The sequence below is a fragment of the Chinchilla lanigera genome, unplaced genomic scaffold (assembly GCF_000276665.1).
Source record: "Chinchilla lanigera isolate Chin_1 unplaced genomic scaffold, ChiLan1.0 scaffold00003, whole genome shotgun sequence".
NCBI lineage: Eukaryota > Metazoa > Chordata > Mammalia > Rodentia > Chinchillidae > Chinchilla > Chinchilla lanigera.
The window spans coordinates 4,961,540-4,982,122 of NW_004955404.1; the positions used below are offsets into that span (position 1 = coordinate 4,961,540).

The following is a 20,583-nucleotide window of genomic DNA, read 5'->3' on the forward strand; positions in this document are numbered from 1 at the left end:
GGGTGACTGGGATATAACTTAGGGATGGCTGAGCAAGACAGTTCCTAGAAAATAATGCAATCAATTAACTCCTGCCAAGGCATGTCCAAAATGACACTAAAAGGTAAGGCGCTCATTCTCCTTGGCGTTGGCTTTGTGCCAGAATACTCAGATTTCCCCTCGGAGCAATGCCAACAGCCAACAGTTTCAGGCTTCCGGCAGCAAGACGGAAAGAGCCGAGGGCGCTCAGACACGTTCGCCAATCCTCGGCAACCTCCGTCAGAGGGCGGGACGCACGCTTCGGCACGTTCCGCGCAAGGCATTGTGGGAAGGGCGGCCGGTGCAGCCGCAGCTGCCATCTTAAAGACTCCTTGCGCTGCGGCCTTCCCGTCAGAGGCGGCCTGCGTGGCGGTGGGAGCCCGCGAAGAGCCGCGGAAGGTTAGCCGGCGGGCAGCGCTCCTCCCCGCAGCCTCCGCAGGCCCGCCAGCTCGCGTGGGCGCGGCGGCGAGCGTGCGCGCGTGAGGGCCGCAGGCCGGCGGGCGTCGGCGCGTCTCCGGAAGGATGGGCCGGTCGCGGAGCCGCAGCTCGTCGCGCTCCAAGCACGCCAAGAGCAGCAAGCACAACAAGAAGCGCAGCCGCTCCCGCTCGCGCTCGCGGGACAAGGAGCGCGTGCGGAAGCGCTCCAAGTCCCGGGAGAGCAAGCGCAACCGGCGGCGCGAGTCCCGCTCGCGCTCGCGCTCCACCAACGCGGCGGCGTCCCGGCGCGAGCGGGAGCGGGAGCGCGCCTCGTCCCCGCCCGACCGCATCGACATCTTCGGGCGCACGGTGAGCAAGCGCAGCAGCCTGGACGAGAAGCAGAAGCGCGAGGAGGAGGAGAAGAAGGCCGAGTTCGAGCGCCAGCGCAAGATGTGAGCCCGGGGCCGGGGCCGGGGCCGGGCCGCGGGAGGGGCGCCGCGGCGAGGGGCCCGACGGGAAGGGCGCCCGCTCGCGCGGGGCGGGCTCGAGGCCGGGAGCGATTTTGGCGCGAGCGAGAGCCGCCGCGTCCCGGAAGTAGGGGCGGAGTCCCCCGTGCGGTCCGCGGGCGCGGGCAGGAGGCGGGCGTGGGACCCGGAGGCGCAGCTTCTGACGCTGGCGTTCGGGGCAGGCTTAAGGGCGCTTTCGGGGCCCACCCCCGACACGTCTTCGCTCCAGGGTGCCGTGGCTGCGTTTCTTTTCTCTTTTATGAGCCTTTCTTTTCCTTTTTCCTCTTTTATCATTCCCTCTGATTTTGAGATGTAAAAAACAAAACACGCTGCAGCGTCCAGGTGGTGCATTTGACCCCCACACTCACCTGTGTCACCAGCGCCCCAGACAGCCCCTTTCTCTGCGTACTGGCGCGCTGCATCCCTGTAGTGAGCACGTGCAGTCTTACTTGTTTCCCGCTGTGGCATACTTGGGTTAGAAGACGCCTGAATGTTTGATTTCACGTTTGTCTCACCTACGTGCAGAATTTTTATGTAGTCAGAAAGCAAGAATCCTTATTTGAAACTTGGCAGAAAAGCATGGGATTTTTGAGTCACCTGTCAGATGGCTTTAGGTGTCAGAGTAGATTTGGATAACGCAAACTAGGTGAACTTTTGCTTTGTAAATGTAGTTCGGTTGTGTTTTTACTTTAAAATTATGGCACCCTAGTACTCTGGGTATTCAGTTATAAAAAGCCTCTTGGGAAAGTGGAGTTAAACTGTGCTGACTCCCCGTGTTCGTACAGCTCTTCAGGGAATTTTTCAAAAGTGCTCATGAGGCGGGAACGTTAGAGAACTTACTGTTTTTTCTGAAAGGAAGGTATATGTATAGAAATGCCTGAGGGTGGTTTTTTTTTTTTTGCATTTGGGTTTCTATTGTGTAACTTTTCAGCACATCTTTTTTCCCCAAGCATAACTAATATTATATAGGAAACTGGAGCTGTTTTGCTGTCGACACTTCTTTAAAACATGTGCTCTGGCTTTTCCTGTGCTTCAAACTGTCAGTGAAACATGAAAACAAAGGTGAAGTCATTGCTCTCCCGAAAACTTTGATTTTTTTGTTTGTTTCAGTATCCAACGTTTGGATCTGGAAAAAGGTCATAAACTTCTCTTTTCAGTAGGACTATGAAAAATTACCTAAGACGACATTGGTAATCTTTCACGTGAAATTAGAGGAGGTCTCCAAAGAGTAATTACAGTACTTGGCTTCACTAGAGAGCCAAGAGGGATAGGAAAAGTGAAAGGAAACGCTATGCAAAGAAGACGGAAGCATTTAGCAAGCTGCACATAGGTAGTAAAGAAGAGATCGAGGGATGAAGCGTTGGGAAATAAAGCAGTTATGTGGTTCTGGATTAAGAAGTAGACAGCATTTAGGAGGAGAAAGGACAGGGGAAATAGCCACCTGAACACCAAATTCCTTTGTGCCATGTGTACACTCGTGTGCCCTAAGGCTTTGGAAATAATGCAGAGAAAATGATGGAGGACATAGGCTTTGGTGTGTTGAGAATAGGAGGAAATAGTTATCTGTAGAAATCCCTGTTTATTTTGTGTACTCAGCTAGTATTCAGCCATCATTTAATAAGTGACAGCCACTGTGCTGGGTGCTGTGAACAGTAGTGATTGACCCCTTGAAAGGTCTTGATGTAGTTCAGAAGAAATAAGTAATAATACAGTGTGGTAAATTCAGTGACAGTGATAGAGCTGTTCATGCAAGGGAAGCATCCTGGTGGGCAAAGGTGTCATTTGTCCTGAAGAATGAGTGTAGATATCAGAAGACTGAGGCTAGATGCGTGGTGTATGTGGACCAAAGGAGGGCACCCCCTCCCCACCCTGGCAGGATTGGAGGTTGAAAGGAAACGGTTTTGAGGTAATCAGGTGATGCCGGTCACAGCGTGAAGTTCTCTGAATACAGTACTAAGGTCCTGGAGGGGCTGAAGAGGTGGAGGCTAGGAATCATGGGGAATTCTTACATGCCATAAAAATAGCTTTGATTTCATTTTAGAAACGGGAAAGGTTTTGAGCAGGTGAATTGCATGCCCTTCCTTTAAATTTTAAACTGATCCTTGACTCTTTTATAGAATGGAAATTGAGAGGGTTACGGTAAGTTGAGGCAAGGACAGTAAGGGCAGTTAGGAAAAGAAGGGCCAGTTTTAGAAACATTTAGAGCATATGAAATTGCATGTAAGACCTAAGGGAAAGAATACGTTAGTGTTGGCTGTCACGTTTATAGTGTGGCTCTTGCTGCTCATCTACCGTGTTGCAGTTGCTGGTGTGCGTCTTCTAGTGGCTAAAACCTCAGAAGCTTGCTGAGTAGAGGGAAAAATAGAGGGAGAAATAGAGGGAGCGTCCGTTTGGCACTTCCTGTGTGGGCCCTGGTTTTGGTTATCCTGAGCTAGGCTTAACTTGGTAATGGAGGGCTGAAGCCTAGGGAAGCTCACTTGTGTCCTTGGAACTGAGAGTGTATGAAATGACCAAAGCAGAGTGTTGAGAGAAGCAGCTGGTTGAAGGGACTGGAAGAACCTTAACAGATGTGTGCATTGACCATGAAAAGCCCGTAGTAGAAGCAGAGGAGATGTTCGAGGATAGCTACTGTTGACTGCTTTCAAGAAGTCTGGTGGAAGATGGAGAGAGGCAGTAAAAGAATAATCACTGGTTGGCTTTAACCAGTTAGGAGCTCTGTGGTGCAATTGGAGGCCAGATTGGTTTGCTGCTTAAAATTCTGAGGCCTTAAATAAATCACCTCTGAGCTTGTTTTCTTATCTGTGAAGTGATACCTGTGTTGTGAAGGTTGGAGGTAATATATTTGAAATACCTAAACAGTGCTTGGCATATAGTGAGTCTCAGTAAGGTTATTTAATACAGCTTGCCTGCTGAGCCTAAAGAGTTAGCCTAGGAGTTGTAGTTTCGGTGCAGTAAAACAGTAGCAGTTCCCAAGCTTTTGGGCACCAGAGATAGGCCTTGTGGAAGACAGTTTTTCCACTGGGCTGGTGGTAGTTTCAGGATTCGAATCTCATGGAAGCTTACAACCTACACGCACCGTTCCCTGGAAGGTTCGTGCTCCTTTGAGAACCTTACCACCACCGCTGATCTGAGAGGAGGTGCAGCTGAGGCAGTGATGCCAGCTATGGGAAGTGGTTGTAGATACAGATGAAGCTCCTCTGCTCACCTCCTGCAGTGCTGCCCTGTTCCTAATAGGAAAAGGACCTATGTCCATTTCTGGGCCAAAGGTTAGGGACTCCTTCAGTAAAATACAGGCCTTTGAATTTTTTCTCATTTTTGAATAACTAATTCACGTAGTTCTAAATTAAATTCAAAAGATGTCCCTCTTCTGGCAGTGTAGTGTGAGTCCCTCTTACCCTCTTCTGTACCAATATTTTCACTTTCTTTCGTGTGTTTTTGAGGTGGTATATACATGTTGTGTAAACTATTGAAGCTGCAAATGGCTTGCAGCAAATCACGAAAATATTACTGGCCTCGTGACTTACTCTAGCCTGTGATACCTAGGTTTGTGTATCTTCAGTGTTGAACTGCATGACATGTTAAGGGTCCCTAGATTGAACTGGGGTTTGTGCGGGTAACTCTTAGAAGATACTTAAAAGGGCTCTGTATTAGCTAAGCTACTTCGCTTTTGCTGGGACAGAATACCCAGTATCTGCACTTTAAAGAGGACAGATTTATTTTGGCCCACAGTTTCTGTGAGTTCAGTCTATGGTTACAGGCTCCATGGAAGAAACAGTATGACTGAAAGAGCATGACAGAGGAAATCTTGTTCTGTGGCACTATTTGTCAGAAATCAGAGAACAGGGAGGAACCAGAGAAAATAAGCCCTTCCAAGTTACACCCGCTTTTGACTTGTCCCTTCCAACCAAGTGACCAGGCCTGCTGTGGATTATTAGAGTTTTGTGGGATAATGAAGACGTAAACTATAGAAGCTCATCATGAGGGCTCTTAGGGCTTGTGTCTAGACACCACCTCATGTGGTCATCCGTGGGGCTTTTTCAGGGGCGGCTGAATCTAGCTTGTGTGATGCTGGGATTAAGGGTGTGTGATCACTAAGTCAGTCTACCCTAATCCTGGTAGCGTAGATAGAGTATAAAAGGGGCAGAAAGAAGCTGCTAAAGTCTCACTTGCTTTGCTACTTTCTGCTCCCCAGGGACTGTTTCTCCTCTGCAGTGCCCGAGTGGCCATGCCACCTGCCTTGGAGCGAGCCAGTTGGGGGCTGAACACCTACAAACTGAGCTAAATGAACCTTTCCTCCCTTAACTATGGATGCTGGGTATTTTGTCTCAGCAATGAAAGGAAAGTTAACTTTTTTTTTTGCCTTTTTAAGGCAGGGTCTCGCTGTGCAGTTCAGGCTGGCCTTGAGCGCACTTTGTAGCCCAGGCTAGTCTCGAACTCACAACGATCCTCTTGCCGCAGCCTCCCAAGTGCTGGGATTATAGGGGTGCGCCACCACGCCCAGCTCTTAAAGGCATTTTAACAGTCCTGTTGTATATGAAATCCTACACTTACTTAACAGTGCTAAAGTACTGTGCTTTCCCTGTTTGATTTTATTTTCTCACTGTTTTAATAGCTACCATCTGAAAGTTGATTATTACTAGAGTTTTTAAAATATCTGAATATGGGAAAAAGAGAGACCTGATGTTATAGTAGTGGGTCCATTGAAACACTCAAGACTGATCAAGCTTTCTGCAGCACCTACTCTTGCCAAGGGAACAGATTTACCTAAGTGTGAGGAAAAAATTAAAGAATGCCATTGGGCCACGACTCTTAGAGGAAATGCAGAGTTACACCCCAGGCCCAAGAATAACCACAGCAATTCTGTCCTTGCATTGCCCGAGGGGCCTTTGCACCCTGATGCTCAGCCTTGACCTCTTCACTGAGGACACTTCCATAGGGCTGTGCGGGAGCAAAGTGGAGGAGCAGCCTGGGAGGATAGGAGCTGCTGAGGCCGTGCCCTCCTCCCCCTGCTGGGCTTGAGGCCTTCTCTTGCCCTCCCCTTTGGACTAGAAATCGGGAGCCTCCCTGCCTGTCACCTGGCGCCTCTGGCTTGGTGTGTCACCAGGAAAGGGTGCCGGGAGCTGATACTGTTCTGACCGGCTTTTGCCCTAAGTAGTAGGCGGAGTTCATCTGGCCCCTTCCCTTCCCACTGCCCAGATCTGTGGGCACGTGACTGGCTGTCCTGTGCTGCTGTCTGGGCATAGCCTGACAGGAGCCTGATGCAGTGTCAGGTCTCTCTCACTTTCACCAAATTGCTAAGCTGGGAACCTTGCTGCTTGTGAGCACGCAGTGCCTATATCCGCCTCTGGGCCAAAGGTTAGGGACTCCTTCAGTAAAAGGCCTTTGAATTTTTTTTCATTTTTGGGTAGCTAATTCACATAGTTCTAAATTAAATTCAGAAGATACCCCTCTTGTTGTGGCACTCTTACCCCTCTTCTCTATCAGTACTTCCACTTTCCATTTAGCGTGTAAATTTTTAAGTAAAACTTTTTTGTTAGGCTTCTTTTGAATAATCAATACCGTGTTCCATTTAGCATTGATAATTTAGAATTGCCTTCTAATATTTTTGAGGTTTTAAATGTTTTCTTTTTGAGCTTCTTTGTATTTATTGATTTCCAAAGTCAACTAGAAAAAGTGTGTGGGTGGGAGTATATAAAACTGGTATGAGAAGTTTGCATATACAAAAGTAGAATGTTACTATCCTTAGCATATCTATGACCCAGATCCAGCCATTGTCAGCCTTGCTTATCTGTTATTTCTTTCTCTTTGGATAAATCAGAGAAACCTTTTGTATTGAAATTGGCATTCCCTTTACATTGAATTGAAATCACTAACTTCTTAAATGCTTCTGTTTTATTTTGAGTATTATGGAGCATATGTGCTCTTTTACTGAGCTCTGCTATAGATAGATAAAAGGTTTATTATCGTTACCCTAATCCTAAATTTGTCTAGAAGCGGCAGAATGAGCATAGTAAGTCTTAGACTTTCATATACCTTTTGAAAATTTAGTTTTAGGAAGGAAACACTTTAAAAAGAAGCAAGAGTCCTCAGAATGGGCACTGCAGATGCCTAAGACCTTAAGAGAGGATAAGCTTTCTCTAGATCTGTCTCCTTCATAGGTCTAATGAGTGCTTATATCAGAAAGATGTAGAGGATGAGTGAAGGCACTGGAGTGAATCAGTTATTAGTGTAATGTCACGGGAAGTAAGTAATAGGGTTTGAGGATGAAAGTTCTTAGGTGGGGATTGCATCACCCCCAAGACTAGAGTGGAGTTAGATTGAGATGTTTAAAGGTCACATAGAAAATCTCTTAAATATAGCAGTTGTGGACTGTCTTATATATGCCAAATGAGTCATCAGAATACATAAAAATTGAAAGTTTTATTTAATTTGGTGGATTTGTGAGAAAGTTGAAGCATTAATAAATTTGCCTCTTAGAATTTAAATATACTGCAAGAGCCTCTGAATTCATTCAGCACAAATTATTGTCTCTGTGTGCTGTTAAACAGAAATACAATGTGAGCAAAATAAACAATTTGAAATTTTCTAGTAGCCATATGAAAAACTAGGAGAATTAATTTCAACATATTGTCAATCTGTCTAAAATAATAATTGAAAATATTTGAGAGCTTATGATTTTCTTTGAAGCAATCTTCAGATACATGGAACTGGTGGCTGTCACTGGTATAAAATGTGCGAGATTTTGCATGCTAGTATTTGATGAGTGTTAATATTTTCAGCAGACTTTTGAATAAGTTGGTTTACAGTATCATGGTGGGATTGAAACAGTTAAAACAGGAGTATCATGCTTCACTAAAGTTTGATAATACATTTTCCCCTTTCTACTTTTCCTACCTCTGAAGATGCTTGTTACTGGAATCAGTTAGCAAAGGGGGAAGAATAGAAGAGAGAAAGTTCCTCTAGTCTCTACTCTTATTTAACAGAGTAAATAGTTGGTCTGTACTTTAGTGAATGCTGCACAAACTGTTACTTCAGCAGAGTCTCTGCAAGTCTGTTTATTCTATCTTCGCTTCGGGGTAAAGGGAAGTGAATTCAGCCAAATTGCCAGTGGTGTGGTGGATGCTTCTGACTTTGTTGTGGGTCAGTCCTTAGACTGAGTTGTTGACAAATAGGCATATTCCATATATCTTAACCGCTTGTCCTGTCATGATGAAGTTAATAACAAAAGTGGACTTGTTTCATATTTATAGTTCCTGAATAAAAGTTAAGTAGGCTCTTTGTATGTTTCTATAAGTAGAACATGATAAAAAAAAGGTTTTTTTTTTTTAGGTAAAATGAGGTTCAATGATTTGCTAATCTTAAAATGAGTGGAGATTTAATTCTTAGGTTTTTAAAATATTGTCTTTTTCTGTGCTTTGTTTGCTAGTCGGCAGCAGGAAATAGAAGAAAAACTCATCGAGGAAGAAACAGCACGAAGAGTGGAAGAATTGGTGGCAAAAAGGGTAGAGGAAGAATTGGAGAAAAGGAAGGATGAAATCGAGCGAGAAGTTCTCCGAAGGGTGGAGGAAGCCAAGCGCATCATGGAAAAGCAGTTGCTCGAAGAACTCGAGCGACAGAGACAAGCTGAGCTTGCAGCACAAAAAGCTAGAGAGGTAACGCTCGGTCGTTTGGAAAGTAGAGACAGTCCATGGCAAAACTTTCAGTGTTGGGTTGTGCCTCTTGCTCAGTTCAGAAAGAGATGGAATACAGACTATCGCATTCCTTTCTCGTCTAAACTCACATTGCTGCGAAAGTTAATTTTTTAGCCTATTCAGAAGTGCTCACTGGTACTTAAAAGTTACTTTCATAAAACTTATTCAAGGATACTTTTTTGATTTAATGGAACTGGCTTACATATTTGAGAAGTGTTTGAAACTTTTGCCATGGCTGCAGGACTTACATTCTCTTGGGAGGGTGGGGGAGACAGGGAGTGGTGAAGGGAAACAGTTAAAATCCTCCTGTGGTTGTATATTCCTTTCTGTTTATCACTCTGTTACCTAGACTGTGAGAGGCTTTCTGCCTTCAGTCAGAGTGCAAAGAGCAGGGCCTAATACTGAGTGACAGTACCTGCTTTTGGTAACTAGGTTTTCTCACTCTTCTTTCCTCCTCCTTTTATTCCCTCCCCTCTCCCCAAAGCCTGCTTCAATACAGTGGACTAATTCTAGCATTCTGATCATAAGGCCCTCCATTTTCCTAATGTGTTTCAAGGAATCTTTTTAGGAAACATGTCCAGAGCATTCGTCCATTTTTTTAGTACCTACTAACAACTCCTTTTTTTCTCTAGAGAGTTATGAAGGAACAGGTTGTCCTTGTCTGGAGTCAAGCTAAACACATGATTTGTTTTGTCAGCAGCGGGAGCAGAAGTTGAAAATGTCTTTCTGTGAGACAGTAATTTGCTACTGAAGCTTTATGGCTTGCTCGCACTGATTACTCCAGGATCCTAGAGCTTGGTGAAAGTCACCGAACACTCAAGGCCAATTACTTACAGCACTGAGTGTCCAGCAATGTAGCTTGCGTGGTGAATGTGAATCTCATTGGTGTGACGTAGGAAATCCTGTAGCTAAATTCTCTTAAACTGAAATATTTGACTTATGAAATCAATGACTCGTTGTCATTTTCCATCTTGGCATTACTGGGGACAAGCTGACATCGTATTAATCTCTTTGCTTTTCAGTAAGCGCAGCTTTTGAATTGCGTTTTCCCTTGTCCTGTCTTTAGATGTACATGTTTCGGTTAATAGTGGATTCAGACTATAGTATTGAATGTATGAAATTTTTAATTGCATCAGTGCTTTTAATACTAAGTTTTGGAGTAATTGTGCTATTTTGTAGCGAGTTATTAATCATAGTAAGATTTTTTTCTCTTCATTTGCTTTTTGTTTCATATTAACAGTTTTTTTTTTTAACACGGACACAACCCTCTTGACAGTCTTTCCAAATATTAAAATCATTTGAATATGTCTGCTGTGATCCGAACACTGCCCAAACCATCAAGCAGTCTTCATATAGTTTGCATTATAAAATTTCATTAAATTCTCCAAGAAAAATAAATTATGGAAGAGTTTTATTTCCTGACCATGCCTCCCCCGGATTCCTGAATCTCAGTTCAGACCGTAGGTGACAGTTTCAGCTGCCTTTAGCAGTTGTCAACATCCGAGCGTTAAGCCCATTTTCCCCACGGAAGAAGCCCGTAGCTCCATGAAGTATGGATTACCATTTGTATTTTTCACTAACAGTAAATGTATTTTTCTTATTAATTGTTTGCCTTAGGAATGATGAATTACATTTTTTGTTCCTTCTTACCATAAACATCTGCATTCCTCAGCTCAGCCTTCCTTGTATGTTGTTCCTTTATAAATGGTTGAGCTGCCGATGCAGGTATTGCCAAGCTAACAGTACAAATCATTTTAAAGAGGAAGCTGGCGCGTATGGCAGCCGAGGAGCACACTCTGCAGGACACTGGACAAGACAGTAAATATTCAACTTTTAATGCTGATTAAAGGAGTATAGGTAAAGAATACGTAGGTATACATAATTGGTGAGACAAATATTCACTTTATTTATATTTTATATATTATTTTTTTAATTTGGTAAATACTATCCAGTTTTGTAGTTGTCCTTGTTGATTTGTGTGATATTAAAGTATTAGTAATAATTACCAGGAAACTATCATTAGGGAGGGTTTAGTCGGTTGCTGTTTGGACTGGGAGGGATAATTTAAATTTAGTGCTAGAGACCGATTTTAGTGACTGCACAGTTTATCATTTGTCAGACAGACGGTGGCTGTACAGCTACCCTTTAAGTCAGATCAAAAGAGTTCAGAGGAAGATTAGTGAATATTTATGAATAACAATAAACAATTTATTTTTCTAACATCCTAACCTGTCCTCCCCTTTAGGAGGAAGAACGAGCAAAACGTGAGGAGCTGGAGCGGATACTGGAAGAAAATAACCGAAAAATTGCAGAAGCACAAGCCAAACTGGTGAGTGCCGCGCGCGTGCGAGGAGTCTACGCGTGCTTCCTTGTTCTTCCTTCGGTGTTTGTGGAGTGGCCTTGTGCTGTACGGTTTGACTTCTTTTTTACAGAATTGAAGGACTTTGAGTTTCAAGCAACAGGAGAAATGCTTGAGTAGAGTTTTAACCCTGATGTGGAGAGAATTCCAAGATTTGCAGTGGTTTGAAACAGGTTTTTTGAGAAAGTCCTATTATCACCTGTCCTCATTTTTTTTTTTTTATCCTAACCTTATTTGAATTTTCTTTTTTTGGTCTCAAAACTAAGCAGCAATTGATGTGCAGCGTTTTACTTTATGTTCGTTGCCTTATCAATCACTTGAGCAAGTGTACCAGAGTAATAAATTCTGTTTCCTCTTCCTCATGTATAACCCGACCAGAAGGAGCCTGACATGATAGAGATATAAAATGTGGCATAGAGCGTTGAAAAATTGTAATAAAGAAGCCAACGTAAGAATTTGTTTAAAAATAGGGCAAAAAACCACTTCTGTTTTTCTTTTCACTTTGTGTTGAGTACTTGTGGCTGAACATTTTTAAAGTAGAATATTGTGTTGTGGAGACCTGGGTTTTTGAGTGTGAGTGTTACTGGGGCAGCCTCAGTCGAGGGAAGAAGGAAGCTAGAGCTAGAGGAACACACACAAAAATGTTTTCTCCATGACGAGGCTGCAGAGAAAGTGCCTCGGAGTGAGAATGCAGCGCACAGCGCAGATGGAAGGAAGGTGGCCTGGGGTGGTGGGGTGGTGGCGGCAGTAGTGGTATTTAGTGCCCAGAACCCAGGACCCAGAGGGGTGCTTAGTTTAAGTCATCTGGAAAAACTTGTCTGGTTAGAGCTTGTTGAGAAAGCCCAAGAAAGGTACTTGCTGCTTAGTCATTGCAGACGGGGGGTTGGGAGGGAGCAAGTTACAAACTTTTCTTAATTCTCTGAAAAAAATTTGTGTGCCTGTGTATCTTGGTTACTTTTCTCTCGTTACTGAGACAAAATACCTGACACCCAATATTAAGAAAGGAAAGGCTTATTTAACTCACAGTTAGTGGAAGTTTCCGTCTATTCAGGGGGACACCCAGACACAGACCGTGACACTGTGTTTATAAAAAAAGACCTCCGCGGGTCCCGTGAGTGAACAGTGGGTCCCACAGCAAGGGTGCTGCACGAGGACAGGAAACGCCCCACAGCTCGTGGGAACGTGGCAGGGCACAGCGAGAGCGGCGAGCGGGCCCTGCCTGGGAGCCCCGAGCTGCAGGAGGCGGTGGGGGCTCTCCCGAAGCCTCCCGCGGGCGTGGCCTTCTGAACATCCTTTCAGCCTGCTGTTCCTGATTTCAGACTGCCTCAAGAGTAAACTTTTTATTGTTTTGAGCTGTAGACGTCCGCCTGGCTTTGGGGGTGGGTAGGATCTGGAAGGATTTTCAGGCACATTGTAGAAAATACGTACATCGCTTTAAAAAAGACTTGGCAGAATCACGGACTTCTGGTGAGGGTTCAACAGCAAATGAGAAACCTAGAACGGAAGTTGAAGGCGGACAGGTCCTTTAAAAACAGTAATAGAAGCCCTAACTGGACAGTGTCCTACAGCGCTGTGCAAGGCAGGATTCACAGGGAGAGTTAGGAGAAACGTGGAAGGTGCTGTCTGGCGGCTTGCTGTTCACTGTAGAACGGCAAAAGAGACGATAAAGAGCTGAGGTTAAGAGGAGCCGGCGCCCAGTGGTGGGTGTGTGCTCGCGTGGGACTTGCACCGGAGGAGAGCCGGCTGGCCCAGGGCAGGGGGACCTGGGAAAGGCCAGGGCCGTCCTCTGCCCTGTGCTCGAGTGCTCCTCTTCTCCAGCCAGCGCCGGGAGTGGGAGTGGGAGTGGAGCGAGGGCTGCACTCGCTGAGTGTGTCTGCTCTCCCCGCTTAGCCAAGCAGGCCCTCGGCCCTGTGCTGGTGCAGCAAGAAGGCTTTCACCGGATGCCAAAACTGCGAGAAGCAAATTCCATTTAGTACTTTACCCAGTTGGTGGTTTTCTGTGATAGCGGCAGAAGATGTACTAAAACCGTGAGATTTCTGACGCTGTAGCAGAAATGCCACCAGTGAGGACTAAAAAGGACACGTAAGCCTTGATGGAGGGAGGCTGTGGGACGCCCAAGAGTGCACGCCCCGGAAGAGGGGACAGAGCTCAGAGGACAGTGTCCTGTGCTGTCGGAGAGGTGTTCGCAAGAGGCAGGTGCACAGTGTCCCTGCGGGCCTTTGTTGGGGGTGTGTCCCGCCGGTCCCCGGGCTCCCCTGTGCCGCTGTCACTGCTGCTGACAGGTCTGCTCTGAGCCGCCGAGCTGTGAGATTCTTTACAGCGGGAAAGGGAAGTGTGCAGGAGGGTGAGTGTGTGAACGTTGGAACGGCGCTGAGGATGCTGATAGTGTTGTATGTGCAAGTGCTGAACGTAAACGTCAGATAGTTTCACTTGAAGTGAAGTGGTAGGGAGGTGTGAGGTAAAGATTTTCAGTCGGCGTCAGAGGCTTGTTCCTTCATTCTTTGTTAATGTACTCGGTGCAACAATTTTGCAAAGTGACTTTCTAGATCCCAGTCAGTGAGTGCATCGGCACTGTGTAGGATGGCTTGAAGGACAGAAACTGGAAGCTGCTGAAAGCTGGTCAGAACACGGGCTTGCGTCCGTGAAGCAGCAGCTCTTACAAACTGGAGAGAGCACTGGCTACTGATGAACCTGCGGAGCGGAGGGGTGTGCAGAGGGAGCGGGGGAGTGGAAGAGCTGTACAGGCCTTTCTCTGCCTTTTTAGAGCACGAAGTCTGAAAGCTGCGGAAAGCCCATGCTTCTCCTGGTGGTATTGCAGAGCAGGGCTTCTGAGCTCTGAGGCAGTGGTTTTTGCATCTAATACTGACGAGATCAGTAATAAAATCACTGTTGCGGGGGGTGTTGAGACAGGGTCTTGCCATGTAGTCCAGGTTGGTCTTGAACTTACTGGCACCCTTGAACTCACGGGGAATATGGGTGTGTGCCCCCACATCCGGCTTAGAGTCTCTACTAATCACTCGTAGTGACGTTTGCGTGCACTGGTTGGTGACCGGTTACTTCTGTCCTGAAGCAGTTGTCTTCATGGAATAATGGGACCAAATCTAAGGCAGAAATTTCCCAAATGAGCTAAGTGGTAGTGGTAGCAAGAGGGTCACTAAAACGAGAAGAAAATGCTGTAGTGGTGACGAGTCTCTTTAGGTAGTAGCTGATTATCTTTTTTTTCCCTTCGTACCGGGAATCGAACGCATGCCTCGTGCTTACCAGGCAGGCACTGTGCTGCAGAGCTACATCGCCGGCCCTTCTGACCTCTTGAGTGTGGGTTTGGGCTGGGAATACCCATGTAGATAACTGGAAGCATAACTTCATCGCTGTGTCTCAGGCTTCTGTGCTTCTTATTCTGTAGTTTTCTAAGAACTAATGACATCTCATTCATTTTTTAAAATTTTCCTATTTGTTTGATTAGCTGTAGTGAGAGGTGTGTTGATACAGTGTAGAAGACGCATCAAGGAATTAAATGGCAGAGTGTACTGGGGTTGTGTCTGGGAAGGTTTAGCGTGCCAAAGGCCCCTGTTTCTGAGGAGTGGTGTGGATCCTAGCTGTGCATTTTCTGACCATGTGCATATGTGTACTGTATATGTGTGCGGTAAGCGCATTTCCCTGTCCTTACCTTCTAAAGGGACGGTTGCTAATGGGTCACCATGGTAAAATTTATAAGTAGCTTCAGAACGGTAAAAGGACCATCTACAAGAAGGCTGTCTGGGTCAAGGAGATGGGTAGAAGGAAGACACGCGGAGGGTAGCGGAGCCCTTACCTCTGGCAGTGCATTGCTCGTGTGTGTATTCCTTCTCACCATCACTCTTAGGAGTGGGATGCAGCCTTGGGGGCGAGGGTCAGCAAGACCTGTCCTAACTAGTGTTCTCCCTGGCCTCTGATGTGTCCGCCGTACAGTCCTGTGGGTCAGCTTAATATTTCTTTGTCCTATGTGAATATTTTTCTTCTGCCTAAATGTGAAATAAAGGAAAGGAGAAAAACAATAGGTGCTTTCTGGCAAGTATTTCAGTCAGGATGCAAAAGTTCGGAGTCCCGGATTTAGAAAAGCACCTACTAAGCAGGCAAAGGATTACAGCCACACCAGGGTCCTGCGGCCACTGTTTACATCAGGGGTGACTTTGCCTTGTGTTAGCGATCTTATCCTTGGCGTAGAAAGCTACAGTGGAATAAAATACAGATATTTTTATGTAAGGGCGGGGTGTTTGGCCGCCTGACTGTTGTGTTGTGTGAAGCTCTCCTGACTGGAGTGATGTTCCTTACTTGGGCTAACCCCTCTGGGCTGTGCGCTCGTAGAGACTGCAGCCCGCCCGCTCCACGTTCACACGTCCAGCCCCCGGGTTTGTGGGCCTGACTGAGAGGGACGGTGCAATATAATTAGTATTTTGTATTTCTGAAAAAAAGTTACTTTATTTTAAAATAGGTATTACTTTTTTGATTAGGTAATATGATCTTAGGGTTGCAGGTTTTTTTTTTAAATAGAAAGTCCAGTTCCTCTGGCTCGCCTCCCATCTACCTCTTCCCCTTACTAGTTCCAGAGTGTGTGTGTCTGTGTCTGTGTCTATTTAGCTCCTTAAAATGCATGTTTGGTTAGATATAAATGCATAATATTTTTGTTCTCCTTTATTGCACAAAATCGAATGATTTGTGGTGTTCGGTACTTTGCTTTTTTTCACTTAATTCTTTATAAACTCATCTGTTAGAGAACATGGCCTCTCTCCACCACCACCCCTGTTCCTAATGTGACTTAGTTAGTGGGCAGGTGGTAAGCATTTTTCTCCAGTCTTCCCTGTACAGTTCCACTGTGATAAATAACCTTGTGAAAGTAACCTGTGTTGCATGTGTGCAAGCTTTCAGCTGTGTACACTTCAGCTCTTCCCTGTATGTGTGAGGTTTATTAAAACTGGATAAAGTAGTTGCCGTATGAGCTCACTGAAGATCAGAAGCACGTCATTTTTTTGTGGTAGTTACTAACTCTCAGTGGCTTCTAATGTCAGGTAGGGATTTGGGAAAGTCTTAAAGCCAGTAGAGGCATAGTAAGTTGGGAACTCGGACTGTTCTCTGAAGAGTAGAAAACATGGGAAGTTGGGAGTCAGGAGGGTACAAGGTGAAGAAAGGTAAGTCTGACTATATTTACGGGGTGGATTGGAGATAGTGGAAATGGAACACTGTTCAAAGGGTGTAAGAGATCTGTGGCCCTGCAGTGACAGTAGAAAGGGAAATAAACGCTAGAACAGAGCAAGTAGGAAGGAAGAATTGGCAAACTCCATGACCAGCTGTTAGGGAAGGAGAAGACAAAGCCCAGCTGTGGAATCTGGACAGCAGAGACGGCCGACTTGAGCACAGATTGAGCACTTTGTATTTCGAAGGGACCGGTAGATCTCCCGGGTGGTGTCCACTGGCGCGCTGCAAGTGCGGCGTGGGAGGAGGGTGAAGCTGTGTCGGCGGTGTCGGGCTTTCACGTGGGCCCCGCGGCGCTGCTGCTTTCCTTCTGTCTCCTCTGTGTGTTCGACACGGTGGGTCTGCTGTACCAGTGTGGTCTGTCTGCTGTGCGGCAGGCTACCCCACTTTGCTGTCTTGAAACATTTTTGTCTTAACATGCTTAAAGCATTTTGTTTTTCCTCCTTTTGCTACTATAGGATAAAATTCTAAGATTTTTAACAGTCTGGAGACTGCAGGAGTGATCAAGTGGAGTGCCTTAGTGCTCTGCATTACAGAATGTGGGAAGAGACCTAAGTGAGCAGAAGCCTTTATCCTAACAAAGAGAAAGGTCATTGGATTTAGTTTGTTGACCGTATTGAAAACAGTTTCGTTAGAATAGTGGAGATAGCAGGGATATAAAATTTGGCCTGGAATTGGAATCAAGATCAGAGAGAAGGAAGGAGAGTAAATGTGATCAATTAAACACTCAAGGCTGCGAACAGCCCTTCTTCATGGTGGTACTGTTGAGCTCAGGGGCGTGTAACCCTGGGAGCCATACTCTGTCCTTTGTAGGGACATAGCTTTGTCACTGTCCTCTGCTGTCCACCCAGCGTCGCTCTCACTGTTGTGTTATGTCCTTCAGCAGAAGCAGAGTTCGGTCTGGTGGAGAGTGAGGAAGTGAGTGTGGTATCTTCGGAAGGCAGGAAGGAGAGATGTGTCAGAGATAGAGCTCATGAGAATAGCCTGACCTTGATAAAGAGGTAAAACCTTCTGTGGAAGAGTAAAGGGAGGAAATCAGTTGCTGAAGATTGAAGGAGTTGGAGGCACTACAGGAATTGATAGCATTTGAAGTCAGATAGCGTTTTATAGTCAGCAAGGGCAGAGTGTTTCCGCATGTTTTCTCTCCAGGGAATTGGGTCTGTAGTGTTTCTTGCTTGGTTGCATATGGACAGCATAATGTAGCTCTGGTGGGAATTTTTCCCGTAAGATTTGTACCCTTTCTCATTGTGAACGTAATGCTTGGTAGGTGGCATGCTCTTAGAGTAAGTCCGTGCCTAGGCTTACAGTCGACAGTCTGCTCACGTGGAGCACAGAAGACAGCGTCGGACGTAATCTCGGCACGATTTGTAGACATTTCATGTTCAAACTGGGGTTGTCCTACAATCTGTTAGTTTGTCACTGTTCATGAAAAGGTAGGTGTAGTTGATCAGAACTGTTTCATTTCCTCAGTCTTTTGCCACAACCGCTGACGGGCCCTCGGCGTGCTTTTGAAACATGCTGCTGTGCTTGTCTTCTCCGTGACCCGCAGTGCTAGAGGAGCAACCAGGGTCATAGATGCTTGAGACTGACTTTCGCTTTCACTTTGAACTTTCAGGCTGAAGAGCAGTTGAGAATTGTTGAAGAACAAAGAAAGATTCATGAGGAAAGGATGAAACTAGAACAAGAACGGCAACGGCAACAAAAAGAAGAACAAAAAATTATCCTGGGCAAGGGGAAGTCCAGGCCCAAACTGTCCTTCACATTAAAATCCCAGGATTAAACTGCAAACTCTGAACTTTTCACAAAGAAAAACGGAAGAACTTTGTATGGTAGCTTCATGTTGAAGTGTTTTCTTTTTTTGTTTTATTTTTTGTTTTTGTTTTTTTTAAATTTGGAAAATCTGGAAAGTTAGCTTGTTCTAATAGGGGCTATGCTCTGCAATCCCTTTTATTTTTTACCCCCTTAACTTCCATTGTCAAATCCTTATCAGATCATTACTGTCTTCTAAAGAAAGTGATATATTTTTCACCTGTTGGATTCTGTGTTCGTGGTCTGCGAAAGAGATCACTGACACTGTAGATGGTCTGATAAGGTTTTTACTGACCCGCTCCGCTGACTTCGGAGTTGCACATACTCTGTGTAATACATCATAATGCTGGTTCTGCTGGCTTTTTGTTTTTTTATATATTTATAAAAAAATAAAAAGTTGGTAATTGCAGTGGAAAATTCCCAGGTTATTACTGGACCTGTGTGGTATATTGTTAACCAGTGTCCGTGTGATACTGTTGCTCTTGATGTTCCTGATACAGGTAAGGAAACAGTTGGTCAACTCTGATAAAGTCACATCCATATGCAGTTCAGTATTGTTTCTGTTCAATTTGTTTTTATTTCATTGAGAAAAATCAAACCAGCATTCCCCACTGTGTAAATAAATGATTTTGCTGAATAAAGTAAAGTCTTAAATTCATATGTTTAAGCAATTTTTTTTAAAGTTCTGTTAAGTTTTAAGAGGGCGGTTTACTTTTTGATGGTCAACAGTTAAAAATTCTATACTTCCTCTCCTTAATACTTTTAACATAGGGCTTATGTGTATGTTAAGTGCACTTGTGGATTGGTGTTTAAGACTACTATTTTTAGAAAGACTTTATGCCGATAGAGCAATTACGACATCAAGTATTACCTTTAAAAGACATTAGCAACACCTACAAAGAGGTTTAAATTTTTCAACCTGTGCCTCTGTTTTAGAAAATAAGTATTATCACCACAATTTATAGTTAAAAGACTAGAAAAATGTTTAAGGTTTTATGGAATATTAGGTTGTTTTCAAAGAGGGCCATCAGAAAGAATTAGCTTTGTACATTCAGAAAGGCCGAGGTGGTCAAATCATCCTTGCATGTTTATTTTTGGGACAAACACATTTAAACTTTCTTTAAGTTTTTGCTTCTTTTTATTTTTTGCATGTGAAATCTTATGGATGACTCTTCAGTTTTACACACTAGACCTGCCTCACCCTTACATGTTTAAGTCTGCTGGTATTAAAACCTTCATTCAGGAAAAGGGTATGGATAGAGTGTGCTTCCTGAGATGTCACAGTAGAAAACATGTTTCCAGTATTTCTGAGACAGTTGAATCATTCTTTAAAGTTGATAACATTTCAATTAATGAGATGATTATGGTAGATTATTTTGTGCATGCATGCTAAGAAAAATGTTACTGCTTTCGTTTTGAGCTCTTCGAAGAGTTAATTGTGGTAAGGAACAATAAAATTTAATTATCTTTAAAGATAGAATTTTAAATAGGCATGAACTGTATTGAGAACTTTCAGAAACATAATACGTGTCACTCTGAAGTCAGACATCATTTACTTCCCTAAAGAATAGGTTGCCTATCAGTCTTTTTTTTATAATCTCTAAATACAGGTTAGCTCTATTTACTTCATGAGTCTTAAAACTTTTCTTAATGTAACTTTTTTCCCCACAGATTTCATTGTTCCAAAGTTGTGTATTGGAGTATTGGGAAATGTTCATTTAAAAGTTGTGTTTGCTCTACTAGTGTTCTAAACATTGTATCTAAAGAGGGGAGCCTGGACTAAAAATATTTGAAATCAGCTATGCGTGCCTTTTAATTTTTTTTACTGTTTCTGACTGCCACTTGTGGTGTGAAATCACAGTAAGCTGCTTAATAACAAACATCCTGCAGTGTCCGCTCCGTGTTGGAGACACAGGACATGCGAATCCTGGGCTTGGTGACTGACTGCTGTTGGTGCCAGGCTGAAGGAAAGAAGGTGTAACTATTAGTAATATGGCCCAGTGTGTTCTGTGCTGCAGAGTGGAGTGATTTGTTTTCATTTGTTGCTATGCCTTTGTGTACATACTACAAAAGTTCAGTTTTTTCCCAGTCTACTAGTTCAGATGTTGCCTAATTTATTAGATACGCCTTTATTCAGAATTCGTTTTCGTAGGTTATCAGTGCTTTATAGAATTAACTACTGACTTTGTTTATTTTTATTACAGTATTTAAAATATGTAGTTACTGACATTTATGTTGTGGAGTTTGCAGAATTATCAATTGTATAAACCAAACTTTTCAATTAGCTTCGTGTGAGGAGTCTTCAATGCTTCACACGGGGAGAGGCTTAGCCTTGCTACTTCAGTTGTCTTTTTTTTTGAAACAGGCTAGTTCAGGCTGGCCTTGGTCTCCATGGTGACCCTCCTGCCTCCCACTCAGTTGCCCTCAAGATGCAGCTCGTTCACTTGGGCATGAATTTGTGCTGGTATGTGTCCGTAGCCACCTTTTAATTGCCACCTTGCCTAATAAAGCAGTACCTTAAGACATCAGTGGTTTTGTATTTTTTATAGTTTTG

At 44.4% G+C, this 20,583-nt stretch overlaps 1 protein-coding gene across 1 annotated transcript; it reads left to right on the forward strand.

The window, feature by feature from the left end:
* The first annotated feature begins 460 nt into the window (after nucleotides 1-460).
* Arglu1 (arginine and glutamate rich 1) lies at nucleotides 461-18,687 on the forward strand. Its single transcript, XM_005374018.2, has 4 exons — nucleotides 461-887; nucleotides 8,368-8,593; nucleotides 10,878-10,961; nucleotides 17,836-18,687. Exons 1-4 carry the CDS (start codon nucleotides 541-543, stop codon nucleotides 17,998-18,000), a joined length of 822 nt encoding a protein of 273 aa, XP_005374075.1. The 5' UTR covers nucleotides 461-540; the 3' UTR covers nucleotides 18,001-18,687.
* Nucleotides 18,688-20,583: the final 1,896 nt, after the last annotated feature.